At 44.0% G+C, this 14891-nt stretch overlaps 1 protein-coding gene across 1 annotated transcript in view; it reads right to left on the bottom strand.

Annotated features, from left to right (window-relative positions):
• Nucleotides 1–14891, bottom strand: part of TTF2 (transcription termination factor 2) — a 50653-nt gene that overhangs the window by 22461 nt on the left and 13301 nt on the right. The window contains exons 4-12 of the mRNA XM_004002377.5: nt 13834–13900; nt 11532–12533; nt 11092–11206; nt 10358–10540; nt 8524–8651; nt 6244–6325; nt 3673–3783; nt 1953–2103; nt 187–292 (exon numbers count right to left, since the gene is read on the bottom strand). Coding sequence (XP_004002426.5) covers nt 187–292; nt 1953–2103; nt 3673–3783; nt 6244–6325; nt 8524–8651; nt 10358–10540; nt 11092–11206; nt 11532–12533; nt 13834–13900 — 1945 coding nt within the window. The remainder of the gene's footprint in view (nt 1–186; nt 293–1952; nt 2104–3672; nt 3784–6243; nt 6326–8523; nt 8652–10357; nt 10541–11091; nt 11207–11531; nt 12534–13833; nt 13901–14891) is intronic.

Here is a 14891-nt window from a genome sequence, read left to right as displayed (position 1 = left end):
CACTGAGGAGGACGCCTACAGTAAAAGTGAAGGGACAGAGGAAAGAACTCTGTTTCCACAGAAGAAGCAGTACGAATGCTCATGACCCCAGTAGAGGGGACTTTTCCATCTCTGATGCTGTGAAAAGACTCCTGTTAAACAATCTGCAGTCCTGACCCTACTTCCCCAGCAGGGTCCACGCCTCACCTCCACACTGGGGTTTGCACCCGGGATTTTTTCGTCTTGTTTTGCTGTGGGAATCTCCTTGGCCAGGAGGCTGTAGGTGGTGATCACGATGTCATATGTGGAGAGGCTGCAGATATAAAACAAAGCAAATGGTAAACCATCCAGCATGATTCTGACAAAGTGAGACAGAGTTGATTTCCTTCACAAAAATCCCTCCAGCAGAACTCATTAATTTGTGTCAATTCACACACACACACACCCTGAAGAGGTAAATTTTACACACTTGACTTCCTTATCACTTACCACTGGTCATTTTTACAGATTACTCACTGTAACTAGAAGAGCCCCCCTCTTCCCAGCCAAGTCACAAAGGATCATCTCTGGCTGAGGTCAAATTAAGCCTGATGAGATCTGACAAGAACAGAAAGTTGGGCAGGATTGGAATTTAATATTTAGTTAATTTGACACAGATGATTCTAAAGTCCCAAGGAAGTAAGAAAACTCTGAAGTACTGTTCATCTTATATCAATGGTGCTTCCTCCTCATTGTTCTGTAATGGATTCATGAAAACCCTTTCATCTAGCTTTGACATTCAGGCACAAAAATACATGCTGTACACTTTCAGCTCACCTCGCCTATACTCTTTATATGTAAAGATTCTTAATGAAAAGCACAAATCTTTCTCCAAGGAAGCTTAATATTGTGTACCTGAGAGAACTTCAGTAACACTTTCGATAAAGATGACACGTGAATTTGGACAGGCAGTGATGCCTACTTGTTGCCTTCGCATCATATAAGGGTGTATGATTGAGAATGATTCCCATCAGTCAGCTAGTGTATTCAGGACACCAAACCCAGTACAATCAAATGCAAATCATATAAGATGGAACTGACTTCTAAACAAAAATCTACAGTAGTCCATGCTACAGAAGGCGTGCAGGATGGCCACTACTGCCCTGATTCCTTTCGTCTGCTGAAACGACTACCAGTCATGAGGGCTGGTGTGCCCTTAGGACTTAGGATCACCATTCTGGCAGCTCACCCCCGAGAGACTACTGTGTTGTTCTTTAAGAGATAAAATATCCAGTATCAGAGGTTTGGGAGAGAGATTACTCAGATGGAAAAACAACTCAGTTCTTGACTAGATCAGCAAGTATTCAATCCAGACCATCATATCATAATTAAGAACAAAAAACAGGTCCTTTAAAACCAAAAGACAAAGAACAGGACTACAATCACCATCTCGGGAAACATTTTCTTCCCTCCTTCCTGGTCATCCCACTTTAGGAATTCAGTTAGGTTTAATCCTAAACTTTTGAATCTAAACTTCTTAGATGGTTCATGTATGAAAAATACAGCCATAAACATTTAACTAGCATATATCAACTAATCATTAATATTACATCAAGATGCTCTGTTAAGACTGAGTTGGTTCCATTTACACTAACAGAAAAAGAATGTGAATTTGGAATCAGATATTCAATCATGAAATAATTGTGACATATTCCTTTTACCAGGGGAACTCCGCTACTGCCTAGCTGACGATTCAGGCACCTCAGGCTAACTTGCACGGCAGCTTGGCGATGGGATATAGCTCAGAACACCAATCCCTCTCAAGATGCATCCCTCAGCACAGGCGAAGGCTGTTTGGTGATGACAGTGCCCGTGGTCTTCACAAATACCATGAGCCTTGATTAAATGAAATACCAGAGAGCACACAAAGGTCAACATGACCCTTCAGCCGAGACGCCGATACCTCATACTGATGGCAACATTTCTGCACTTACACTTTTGCATGTTGATTCCGGTTTGGCCCGTGATAGAGACAGACTCGTAATCTGTTGCGGCTCACATGTTTCTCCACCTCATTTTTCCAATGATGGATCAGAGAAGCAGGACAGATGATTAGTGTTCCATGAGAAGTGGACTCAGAGGAGTCTTGAGAGGGGGGGAAAAAATCAACACCTAGTTACACTCATTAAATAGCTTTAACTTCTTCAAGGCATTACCTCTTTTCCTTGACTGATGTCTATCCATTTAATCAATATTTTTAACAACTGTTGCTCTTATTTCTACATATAGCTTATACCTTGGAGATACTGCAGGCTGGGATCCAGACCACAGCAATAAAGTGAATATCACAATAAAGAGAGTCACACAAAACCTTGCGGTTTCCCAGTGCATATGAAAATTTATGTTTGCACTGCATTATAGTCTATTAAGTGTTCAATAGTATAATACTTTTTAAAAAGTTGCATAGTTTAATTTAAAAATACATATTTATTGCTAGACAGTGCTAACATCATTTGTAATCTTTTTACTGATGGCGGGTTTGAAGTATTCCAACCATTACCAAAATGTGACATGGAGACATGAAGTGAGGAAATGCTGGTGCAACAATGGTGCCAAAACCACAGGGCTGACACAGACCCTCAACATGTAAAAACAAAACACTATTTGTGAAGTGCAATAAAATGAGGCATGCATGAAGTAGAATAGAAACTGGAAAAAATAATCTTTTAACTCAGAACAATTATTTGTTTCTTTTCCCCTATAAAAGCGGAAGAAAGAGAGGCTAAAAAGGGAGAGCAGAGTGGCTAGTATATTACTTCAGTTTAAAAAACCAAAAAACCTCAATGCACTTTCCCAGTGGCGAGGAGATAGAAGCTGGGTCATTTCCTAACTCTTCGTTGACTCCTTAGAGGGCAGTATTATTACTTTTCTTTGAAAAGCATACCTTAATTACATTCATACTGAAGAATAAGTACCAAATCCTCTAGGATAAGCAAACATTACTTCAGAACCAGATGGTGATGGCGTGTTTGCACCTGTGCAAAGACGTGCACATCTGCACGTGCACACAGGCTGCTGCTCCACACAGGGACAGAGGACCCAGCTGCCACAGTGGCCGATGGAGGCCCGGAGAGCAGACGGCCAGATTCTTTGACTGTCTAACCAACTGAGAAATGTATTTGTGTACATCCAGTTTACATGTGGTGTCATCTATATATAATATACAGGACCTTTAAAGTACTTATACAGTTATTACATTTTAAAAGCAGAGATAGAAATAAGAGAAACTCCCTAGAATCTGGAAATTTCTGGAATTTCAGAAACATGGAAAACTGTCCACTATGGTGGCTGAAGTCTGAATTTGTTACAGATCTTCCTTCAGAAAACAGTATTTTAATTATTTGAGTCTACCCTGTAGTTATGTTCTCAACATTAACAAAAACAATCACTAGGTTTAAACTAACATTTTTAGACTTTTAGCCCCCACCATAAAACTGTTTCTAATCACAGGTCAAGCTAACCTTATATTTAAAGGAAAAAAAAAGATCACTTCTAGTTAGCATATTCAGTGTCAGAAATGACACTGTAGGAAAGTAACAGTTTTCCAAAAATTTAAATATGACCAAAGGCATCCTTTCATGGCTGAAAAACTTCCACTCCCCACTACCTCACGTGATTTAGGAAGTAGCAGGCTAGCAAGACACTTTGGAATACCATTTTTGGAAAGCCAAGTCAAAGCCGTGGTTTTGTCCTTTTCTTTGCTTTTCTTTTGGGTCAGGATGAGTGCAATCATTGTCAGGGTTTTTCCTAACCCCATATCATCCGCTGGAAAATGAAAACAAAAATAGGAGAGGTAATTACTTTGGGCAAGGAATCAGTTCAGCTTCAAGCGATGCAGTCAGGGTAGATATCAGCCTATTCCCTCTTGCCATTTATTTTGCAATCTAAGTCACAGACATTTATTACGACCTCTGTAAAATTTAAAACTTATTATTTAGATCTTATTTGGGTCTCTGTGTTTTATTGTTACTTATCCAATACATTCATCGGTATCTCTCTCAGTTTGATGATGTTGCCTATGTGTATGTTAGTCTCTCAGTCATGTCCAACTCTTTGCGACCCCATTGACTGTAGCCCACCAGGTTCTGATGTCCACAGGATTCTCCAGGCAAGAATACTGGAATGGGTTGTCATTCCCTTCTCCAGGGGATCTTCCTGACCCAGGGATCAAACTCAGGTCTCCTACATTGCAGGCAGACTCTTTACCATCTGAGCCACCAGGGAAGTTCCAGATGTTGCCTAGTAGTCTTATTTATTACCCTGCAAAAGCAAAAAGGTCCCAGTAGATATATCCTGCTACCCTCTTTACTGCAATTCTGGAGTTAGAGTTAACTCAAGACAGTCCTCGCCATCCCCTTAACTTATCATCAGTGAAGGTCATAAATTAGCATTTCTTAGGTACCATCATCATGCTAGTTACTAAGCTTATCCAATTTACTATTTACACCCTATAAAGTGGTATTATCTTTTTTTCAATGGTTTAAATGTGCATTCTGACATAAGCAGAGGTAAAATGTCACATGGGCTCTGGTTCAAGTTCTGGCTCTGCCACTGTGCAGAAGAGTTACCACAGCAGCTGACTACTCTCCTTTGAAAGGCCAGCTTACAAGGCTGGCTCTCGGCTAGCATGTGGAAACTCATTTCAGGAGGGGTCCCCCCCTTCCCAGACTGGGAGGAGTGGCTCACTATACCTTAACTCCCACAGTACAGTTTACACTGAATGCCTTCTTTCCTTCTGGGAATCTAGAATTTCAGTACCTGCCAGCCCGAAGCTGCCTATGTGGGTTTTTATCCCTCAGTAAAAATCCTGGGTGCCAAGTCTCTAACAAGCTTCCGTGGCTGGCAACATTTTACCTATGTTTTCATACGTTGCTGCTGGGAGATTAAGTACACAGAGTGACTCCACTGGGACAGGACTTGCACTCAGTTTCCCCTAGACTGTGCCCCATGTGCCTTTTTCCCTTGCTGATCTTGATTTATATCAAATCAAAATAACTAAATTATTATTCAGTTTATTTGACTGCAATAAGTTACACCCAAGAATATGATGCTGGGAAAGATTGACGGTGGGGGGAGACAGAGGATGAGATGGTTGGATGGCACTATTAACTCAATGGACATGAGTCTGGGCAAACTCTGGGAGATGGCGAGGAACAGGGAAGCCTGGAGAGCTGCAGTCCATGGGGTCACAGAGAGTCGGACATGACTTAGCGACTGAAGAGCAACATATAACTATATGCTGTGCATTCTAGCAAATCATCCAACCAGGAGGTGAGCTTGGGGACCAAGACACAGCCACTTACTAGCCGTAGTGGACCTCTGTCACATTTTCTGGAAGTTGAACACCTTGGAAATTTTTAGTGTGATGAGGCTCCAAAGCAGAGCCTGGAAAACTTGCTTCCTGCCTCCTCTGTAGCTAAGGCACCAGGAGCAAGACCAGGCTCTACAGAGACTTACACTCACAGCAGACTTTGTTTCAGATGTGAGCACCTTCAGAAGATGAGGCTCCCCATGAAGCCCTCTCAACAGCAAAGGGTGGAGACAGCAGTGTGTGGCTCTGGGGAGCGGTGCTTTCCTCTACTGCTGCGAGGCACAGAGCAGCCATATCGTTCTCACAGGACATTCCATTGGTAAGTTGACTCTGGCCATTGCTCCTAGAAGTGTGGCCTCCAGCTTGGCCCTCCACATCTTCCAAAGATTCTGTGGGCCACCAGAGAATAAACCCTCCCTCTGCTTCATCAGCCAGAGTCAGTCCCTACTGCCTGCAGCCAAGACCTGACTGATCCTATGGCCGTGTACTCTGGAGCACATAACTTAAACTTCCTGACTGATGTTATGGCTGTGTACTCTGGAGTCCACAGCTTAAGCTGCCTGACTGATGCTATGGCTGTGCACTCTGGAGCATGCAGCTTAAAGCGTCCTGACTGATCCTATGGCCATGTACTCTGGAGCACATAACTTAAACTTCCTGATTGATGCTATGGCTGTGTACTCTGGAGTACACAGCTTAAGCTGCCTGACTGATGCTATGGCTGTGCACTCTGGAGCATGCAGCTTAAGCTTCCTGGCTGATCCTATGGCTGTGTACTCCGGAGCACGTGGCTTAACCTTCCCATATTACAGTTTCCTCATCTGTCAAACAAGGTGTTAGCTACCCACAACAGCTGTTGAGAGGACTGAACAAAGCAATGTATTTGTGGGCTCTTATCCCAAGGCGAGACTCACCCAAAATTCCTCCTTGTGGCTTCTGGCTTTCCCGCCATAGCAGCCAGGCTAATGCCTGCTTCTGGTGCGGCAGCAAAGAGATCTGACAAAGGCAGTAACCGGAAGTTAGGTGCCGATTTCTGAAGAGAGGCCGTGCTGCAGCCTGGCCACATGGACTCCCTCCTCCACTCGTTTACCTCCTGTAAGTGACCCTCTCAACATTCTAGCTGTCAGATAAGCCGCTCACTTCCCCGTGAAGTCCTGGACTCCACTGTCTCCCTGGGGGTCACCACGTGTCCTGGCCTGCCCACAGTTGCCGTTCATGCCGACGGCCCAGGCTGCCTATCAGCGGCTGCCTCTGTCACTCTCAAGTGACAGCTGCTTCGTCTGCTTAATCAGCCCAAGTCAAGAGCTCTGAGTGACCACCCTACTCCCATCAGCCGCTCTGCAGGCTCTTCCTCGTTCTCTCTTTAGCGTGACTCTCCTTTCTGAGGGCACTGTCTCAGTCCGCAGTGCTAGTCATAAATGACGGCCCTTTAACTGGGGGCCTCCCTGCTAGTCTTCCCTTCACCCAGTTTATCTGGAATTCGGTGACTTAAATAACTTTCTTAAAATATCCCTGCTCAAATTTCTACAGTGATTCCACAATATCTCTTAAGCTGTGCTATGCTTAGTCATGTCCAACTCTTTGCGACTCCATGGACTGTAGCCCGCCAGGCTCCTCTGTCCATGGGGATTCTCCAGGCAAGAATACTGGAATGGGTTGCTATGCCCTCCTCCGGGCGATCTTCCCAATCCAGGGATCGAACCCAGGTCTCCCACATTGCAGGCAGATTCTTTACCATCTGAGCCACCAGGGAAGCCCAAGAATACTGGAGTGGTTAGCCTATCCCTTCTCCAGGGGAATTTTCTGACCCAGGAATCAAACCGAGGTCTCCAGCATTGCAGGTGGATTCTTTACCAGCTGAGCTACTAGGGAAGCCCTCTCTTATGCTGCTGCTGCTGCTGCTGCGTCACTTCAGTCGTGTCCGATTCTATGCGACCCCATAGGTGGCAGCCCAAGAGGCTCCCCCGTCCCTGGGATTCTCCAGGCAAGAACAATGGAGCGGGTTGCCATTTCCTTCTCCAATGCATGAAAGTGAAGTCGCTCAGTCATGTCCGACTCTTCGCAACCCCATGGACTGCAGCCCACCAGGCTCCTCTGTCCATGGGATTTTCCAGGCAAGAGTACTGGAGTGGGGTGCCATCGCCTTCTCCACTCTCTTATGCTATCCTAGTCTAAATTCCTCCACCAATGCTAGGCTCCATAGCAAGAGACTCTTTGTGCTAAGTTGCACCACCTGCTGCCCCCAGCTCAGGTGCTGCTGTTACCTGATCATCACTTAATAATATCAATATCTGATCTTCCCTCCGACCACCACTCCCTCTCACTGGTGTTTGGTTTCTACCCTATTTAAAGGCTTGCAGTTTCTTTAAGGCACAAATAATACTCCTGACCGAGAAAAACTTTTCCTTTATTTCAAATGCCTTTGTACTTTGCATACACTTCACAGTATGTGACAATGCACATTTTCTGTCTTACAATGATTGTCTGATCATCTCACATTGACTGTACACGCATTTTTACTCCAACTAGTTCATTAAACGCAGCAATTCGTCTGCATCCCTGTGGTGCCTATTGAAGCTCAATAAATGATAAATGCATCTGTTACTGCTACAGACATATAACTTAATGATGTTAAGGAAAAAAAAGTGTTTTTTATTTTCACTGCTAAACAGAAAAAAAGCAAACACCATAAGGGAAACCACTTGAGTGTGATTTGTAGAAAAGATATATCAGAACGGCTCTCTAGGACTTCCCTGGTGACAGAGTGGACAAGAACTCACTCAACAGTGCAGGGGACACAGTTTCAATCCCTGGTCCGGGAAGATTCCACAGGTCCTGGAGCAACTAAGCCCAGCACCACAACTACTGAAGCCCACATCCTGGAGCCCATGCTCCACAACGAAAGAAGCCACCTCAATGCGAAGCCTGTGCACCTCAAGGAAGAGTAGAACACCCTTGCCTCATGCAACCAGAGAAAGCTCATGTGCAGCAACAGAGACCCAGAGCAACCAAAACTAAAAGCACATAATAAAATTTTAAAATAGTAAATTAAAAAACAAACCAAAAAGGACTATTTAAAGAAAAACAATGAAGAATGGCACCCTGCTAGGCACTTTCCCAATGGTTGGGCCCCCTCCTCGTGGGCGCTAGGGCATTATCCAGGATACTCTGCCCTGCGGGCCTTCCCAGCTCACCTTCAGCCCAGCTGGATCCTCTGCCATGGCGGTCTCCTCAGGACAAGACTCAAGAGAGCGATGCAGCTCATCAATGGCTTCACTTGTGATCTTCCACACTGCATGAAGGCCATTCTGGCTCACAGTGCCTGCAGACAAATCGAGATTGTGAGTATGTCCTGACAAGAGCTGAAAAAAGGCAATTCATTATTTGCCAGATGATGGATCTGTATGGGCTAAAAATTCTTGCCTCCAGATTCTCCTAGCCGCTCTGGCTCCTTTAGCCTCATTCTCTGTATGTCCGTCTTTTAAAGTTCCCATTAATAAGTGCTCTAATAAAGGACAAAGTAATAGAAAGTATAACTAAAATATAAGATAATCTATAATATTTTTAATTTTTTTTCAGCTTTGAAGAGGTGGCAGAGAAAACAATACCATCAAAATTTTTGGAAAAAAGGACCCCTGGGGCTGGATTCCAAGAAGAAAAGCCAGCAATAGAAGAGACCGAGCTACAGGAAGCTGTCAAACTTTAGGCACAGAGAGAGCCCCAAATATGCACATCCCAAGATGCCTGCACTACACCGGGAATACTTCAGTGTTGGAGACCACTCGTTCTATTGATACACAGAGAACTTCTACTCAGGTTAGGTAATAAATACAAGCACCTTAGCTGGTTGCAAATTTAGGGATGAAGTACCCAAATAAGAGGTTTCTAAACGAATAAAAATTAATTATCCACTTAAACATTAAAATGTTTTTAAATGAAAATCTATTTTAATGGGATTCTTTCCTAAACATACTACATAACTTCTTACCTTAATAATCCACCTTAATTTCTCTAGGCAACTCCATCACCATGGTGATGACTGCACGACGCTGTCATGCAGCAGTGTTCCTCCGTCTGGAGCCTAACTAGGCTGTGCCACTGGACTAAATACGTTTTCTGTTTTGTTTCAGAGGAAGTAGTTAATTCACAACACTGTGTTAGTTTTGAGTGTACAGCAGAGTGACTGAGTCATATGTATTTTTTTATCTATGTTCTTTTCCATGATAGGTGGTTATAAGACATCCCGGTGCTATACAGTAGATTCTTGCTGCTTATCTATTTTCCCTAAATAAGCACATTTTCTCTGCGCCCTTTTAGAGGGATCCTTGGGTCACATGGCACCCTGTCTATCCCTTACCCTCTTCTGGCCACTGCTTTCCAACTTTTCTCCCCTCCCTCCGGTTTTCTCTTTTCTCTCCTTTTCCTTTCCACAACCTGAGCAGTTCTCAGCAGACAACCGGCTTTTGCTTTTCTCATCGCTGTCAGCCCAGCCGAGTTCCTGTGTCCTGGTCAGTAAACCACATGATCATATTACACAGTTGAGGCTGTTCTGGGGATCCTTCTCCTGCAGCTACTTCAGAATTCATTGCTGTCTGTAGAGTTCAGGATGGAAACGCTCATTTAAATAGGGTGGTGCTGCTCTCTGTGGGTCTATTGGTCACAGTCGCTTACTCCCCTGCCCTGCCTCAGCACACGCACACACAGGACTACAGACATATCCACTGGTTTGCCTTCCTCCTCATGATGTGAGTTTGAGTTTTCACTCACAAACATTTAGCAGATGACTCCCACATGCTGGCCACTAAGCTGGTTGATTAAGGGCCATGAACAAGGTCAATGAACAGGGCAGACACAGTCTCTGCTCTCAAGAAGGTCTAAATTACACTGTAAAAACTCAGCTGAGCACCCCCAGCTTTATTACACAAGACAGAATGGCTTCTCCCTTCTCATGGACACAAAGGCACCTACGAGGCAGCACTGAACTTGTAGGTGTAGCTATTCCCCCAGGGCCAGGCCCTCGGATCTCACCTCCACAGCACTGACCAGACCCTCCAGCAGCTTCCTGGTGGGCAGCCTTCAGTCCTTGAGAACCCAGAGGCCAGAGATCCTGACCCTGCAGGGGTTTGGGAGGCACCCAGCGGGGAGGGTCAGTGGTCTCTTTGGTGAAGTTACTCTGCTGAGGTTCTTGAGTGTTAAGCTTCTCCTTAGTGTCTGCTCAAAACACAGGGAAGAACAGATTACACTTCAGAAAAGTGAAGGAACTCTATGAGCGAGGTGAGGCCAAGAGGGTGGGATCACCATGAGCAGGGGAAGGCTTCCTAGAGACTGAAGAATTTAAACCGCTTCTTAAACAATGGGAAAAGACTTGAGTCCACAGGAAATAGGAGGAAATTTTTATCAATCACAGACCCAACTTAAAAGGAAGCTCTGAAACAGACAACAAGATGGGCAGGTCAATGCATCAACCTATTCTTTTAATGTCAGGAACTATTCCTCAGATTAAAAAAAAAATTTAAGTATTTATTGAATTTGTTACATTGCTCTTTTCATGTTTTGGGTTTTTTGGGGGGTGTGGGGCCACATGGCATCTGGGATCTCAGCTCCCCAATCAGGGACAGAACCTGCACCCCCTGCATTGGAAGGTGAAGTCCTAACCACTGGACAGCCAAGGAAGTCCCCCAACCTCTTCTTTATCGAAATGGCTCTCGAATGTCTCCTGAAGTTCACGCAAACCCCGGGTTCAGGGGCAGAACCCCTTTTACCTTGCTCTGGGGAGAGGGCCAGGGCACTGAGCGCTTCCTCCAGCTCCTGAATTTGCTTGAACAACTTCTGACCCTTGTCTGGAAGAGCCTGGATGTTCACCGATGCCAGTGTGTTCTGTAAAACAGATCCTATAAAATGGGTCACTCGCTCCTCTCGAGAGGTCAGAGGTACTTTCAGATTAAAACAGCCTAGAAAGCTAAAACTGTAGCACTAGTCTTTTAGCTATGTGTGTGAAAACCAGAACCTTTCTTCTTTCTAAACCCAGCTGATTTACCAATCCTGAACATACAACCATAGCAAAAGGCAGAAACTAAACATCCACCTGTGAGACCTTCCTTACATTAATATATTTCACACATTAATATGCGGTCGTGGCGCACCTGACCTGCCCACAGCAGGCAATGCTCCGACCTCATAAACAAACACAGGTGGCAGTTACCTTCTTGTGTCTCAGTTGTGTTGTAAGGAACACACGTTGGGCTGTCAGGTCTGAAGGTTCTCCCTTCTTGGAAACACTCGAGGCAGAAGAAACTTTTCTTTGCACGCTCTGACCAGGGAGCTTAAGGTCCTTCTTCTCCTGTGTGTCTGGAGGCAAGTCAAAGAGTAAGGGGCTCCCCGGCTTAAACGAAACAAAAACAACGTCATCGTCCTCACTGCCACCACTGCCTGTGTCAGCCTCTCGCCTCTCTCCTGCCGGGCGCCCTGTGGCCAGTGGCGCAGGCTGAGCAGCTGGTTCCTCTGGAGCAGGCGTGTCCCGGGTCCCCAACTGAGCCTGAAAATGGCCCTGGAGCAGACTCTTTTGGAGGGTCTGTGTGCTTGGGTCATTCCCTGTCTTTGTTTCTCTAGCCTCCCAGCTCTTAGGGTGCTCCTTGGTGAGGTGCTCCCCTTTCAGGGGCTGGCTTATTGAGTGCTGACTGTGAACAATTCGAGGCAAAGGCTTAGTTTCCTTTACTGTCGGAGGTTCTGATTCTTTTTGGACAGAATGACTCTCACTATCTGACTTCACCTGAAATGCAGATGGTTCTCTGAGCCCATTTCCACAGACCTGTTTGGCTTTCATCTCTAAAAGGTTTCTTTTGTGCATCCCTTCTATCTCCTTTGCTTCGCACTGAAACACTGTCTTCTCTCTTTGCTGTCTATCTTGAACTGCAGATTGTTTTTTCTTTGCTCCCAGGCCAGATGAGAGCTCTTTCTCCGCCCAGCACTTAGATTCCGGCTTCTGTTCCTTCTTTTGATCCAGGCATGGATCTCCCTTTTCTCTTTGCTTCTTATCAGCTGTCTTTTCCTCATCTTCACCTTTGATGAACTGTTTCCAGACGGATGGTTCTTGATTCTTATCAAGTACCTTGAACGGATTTCTCAGCTGGCTGGAAGGATAATGAGATGGCTCAGAGGCAAGCTGAGACTTACTGGTTCCAGAATGTTCTTTAGAATTAGGATCCTAAAAGACAAAGGAAATAATCTAATCTTAATATAAAATATGAATGCAACCTTCACACCTAGAAGGCCTTTCTTCCGAGGAAATGGGAAAAGTAAAAGCAGTAAAAGCAGTCCAGTTTTCCTAAACGTTCCTGGGATCATTTCCTGCTCTAGAACGGACTGCCAAACTCACACAGTATTCATTTCCTAACAGTACTTTCAATGCTTGGTTCTTTCTCTGTCCGTGATCACTGCTTTTACAGGTCCCAAGGAAAAGCAGTGTGCAGGTCAAACTGTTTTAATAATAGCAATAGCCACAATGTGTATTTTTCATGAAAATGACTCTCTCAAGATGAACTTTTCCCCAAACCTAAACAGCTCTGATTTTGGCTTTAGGATGGTTTCAAATCTAGAACCTTAAGTCCAAGCTATCCCTCTACAAGTCTCAAGACCTCCCTCAGTCTAGTTCCTCATGTAGTAGACATCTGCAGGGTCTCTCCTAGTTCTCACATTCCAGAAGCTTATGAATTACACCCAGTTTATATAAACATCAAGTAGATAACAGTCTATAAAAACATGCTGGGACTTCCCTGGCGGTCTGGGGGCTAATGCAGGGGGTCTGGGTTTGATCCCTGGTCAGCGAACTAGATCCACATGTCACAACTAAAGATCCTGCATGCTACAGATAAAATAAGAGTAGCCAAATAAATAAATATTAAAAAAAAAATTCCTGAGGTTAGTCAAGTAAATTTAAATTTTTTCCCTAAATAGGCGAATGCTAACTATAGAATGGGCTTCCCTGGTGGTTCAGATGGTAAAGAATCTGCCTGTAAGGCAGGAGACCTGGGTTCGACTCCTGGGTGGGGAAGATTCCCTGGAGAAGGGAATGACTATCCACTCCAGTATTTTTGCCTGGAAAATTCCGTGGACAGAGGAGCCTGGCAGGCTATACATAGTTCATGGGGTCAAAAAGAATCGGACAAAACCGAGTGACTAACACTACTATTACTAACTATAGAATGGATAGATATTTATGTATGACTGAGCTCCTTCACTGTTCACCTGAAACTATCACAACATTGTTTGTTAACTGGCCATACTCCAATATAATATTAAAAATTTAAAAAAAAAAAAAAAGATCCAAATAGTCCTTTGAATTAAGAGTCCCAACAGGGTCTACCTTGCTGAAAGAAAAGAACTCTTTCGGAGAAAGTTCAATGAAGACCAATCAGTTTATAATGGACTTTAGGGTCTTTTCAGATGATCCCACAGGTTAAACATCTTTACACAGTCAGATCTGAAAACAGACGAATAATTCCTACCTGCCATGGGATATTTCCACACCACTGTTTCCCCTCTGCTTTACTTTTAACACATCGGAAGAGCAACCTGATAAAGTATAAAACACAAATAACCGAGTTTGTGAAAATCCATTAAAATAAAAGATGAACTTGTTTTTAATTCAAGAAACCCTTTTATTTGATAACAGCTTTGAAAGGTCACTTGAAACCAATTACTCTTAACATGTACTCCATTTAAAAATTTTAATTTAAAAATTTGGACTCAGAGGGAGAGGGAGAGGGTGGGATGATTTGGGAGAATGACATTCTAACATGTATACTATCATGTAAGAAATGAATCGCCAGTCTATGTCTGACGCAGGATGCAGCATGCTTGGGGCTGGTGCATGGGGATGACCCAGAGAGATGTTATGGGGAGGGAGGTGGGGGGGGGGGTTCATGTTTGGGAACGCATGTAAGAATTAAAGATATTAAAATTTAAAAAATAAAAAACTAAAAAAAAAATAAATAAATAAATTTTAAAAAAATAAAAAAAATAAACATTCTTTACCTCATAGGATATTTACAAGACCTGAGAAGTGAAAGAGTACAGATGTCATAGTAACCAGAGAGTAGTCATAGATTAATTCTTTTAACTCTACAGAATGACTGACATGGGAACACTGATCCACAAGGGCTGCTAAAATCAGAAAAAAGGAGATAACCAGACATTATGTGTCCCTAATGAGAAGCCACAATACTTCCTATAAAGTAAAACCAAAAAAATAAGCCAATCAAAGATTTCCCCAGTTATCCAATGGCTAAGACTGCACCTCCTCTGCAGGGGGCCTGGGCTCCATCCCTGGTCTGGGAACTAAGACCCCACAAAACTTATAGTGGCGTGGCCAAGAAAAGAAAACTAAGACAAAAACGAACCTGAATCTGGTCAAACCCCTGGGTCCAATTAACAGTTTACAGGAAATGCAAACAGATGAACACGTAAAACTAGACCAGGGGATGCAATCTGCAAACTCTTCACAGTGGGAAGTGCTATAGAACAAACAACCTGATTCCTTCAATAAGTAAATCACAAGGGAGAA

This window comes from Ovis aries, chromosome 1 (assembly GCF_016772045.2).
Source record: "Ovis aries strain OAR_USU_Benz2616 breed Rambouillet chromosome 1, ARS-UI_Ramb_v3.0, whole genome shotgun sequence".
NCBI classification, from domain to species: domain Eukaryota; kingdom Metazoa; phylum Chordata; class Mammalia; order Artiodactyla; family Bovidae; genus Ovis; species Ovis aries.
Note: the sequence above shows the minus strand (reverse complement) of the source record. Positions and strands in the feature narration are given on the sequence as shown.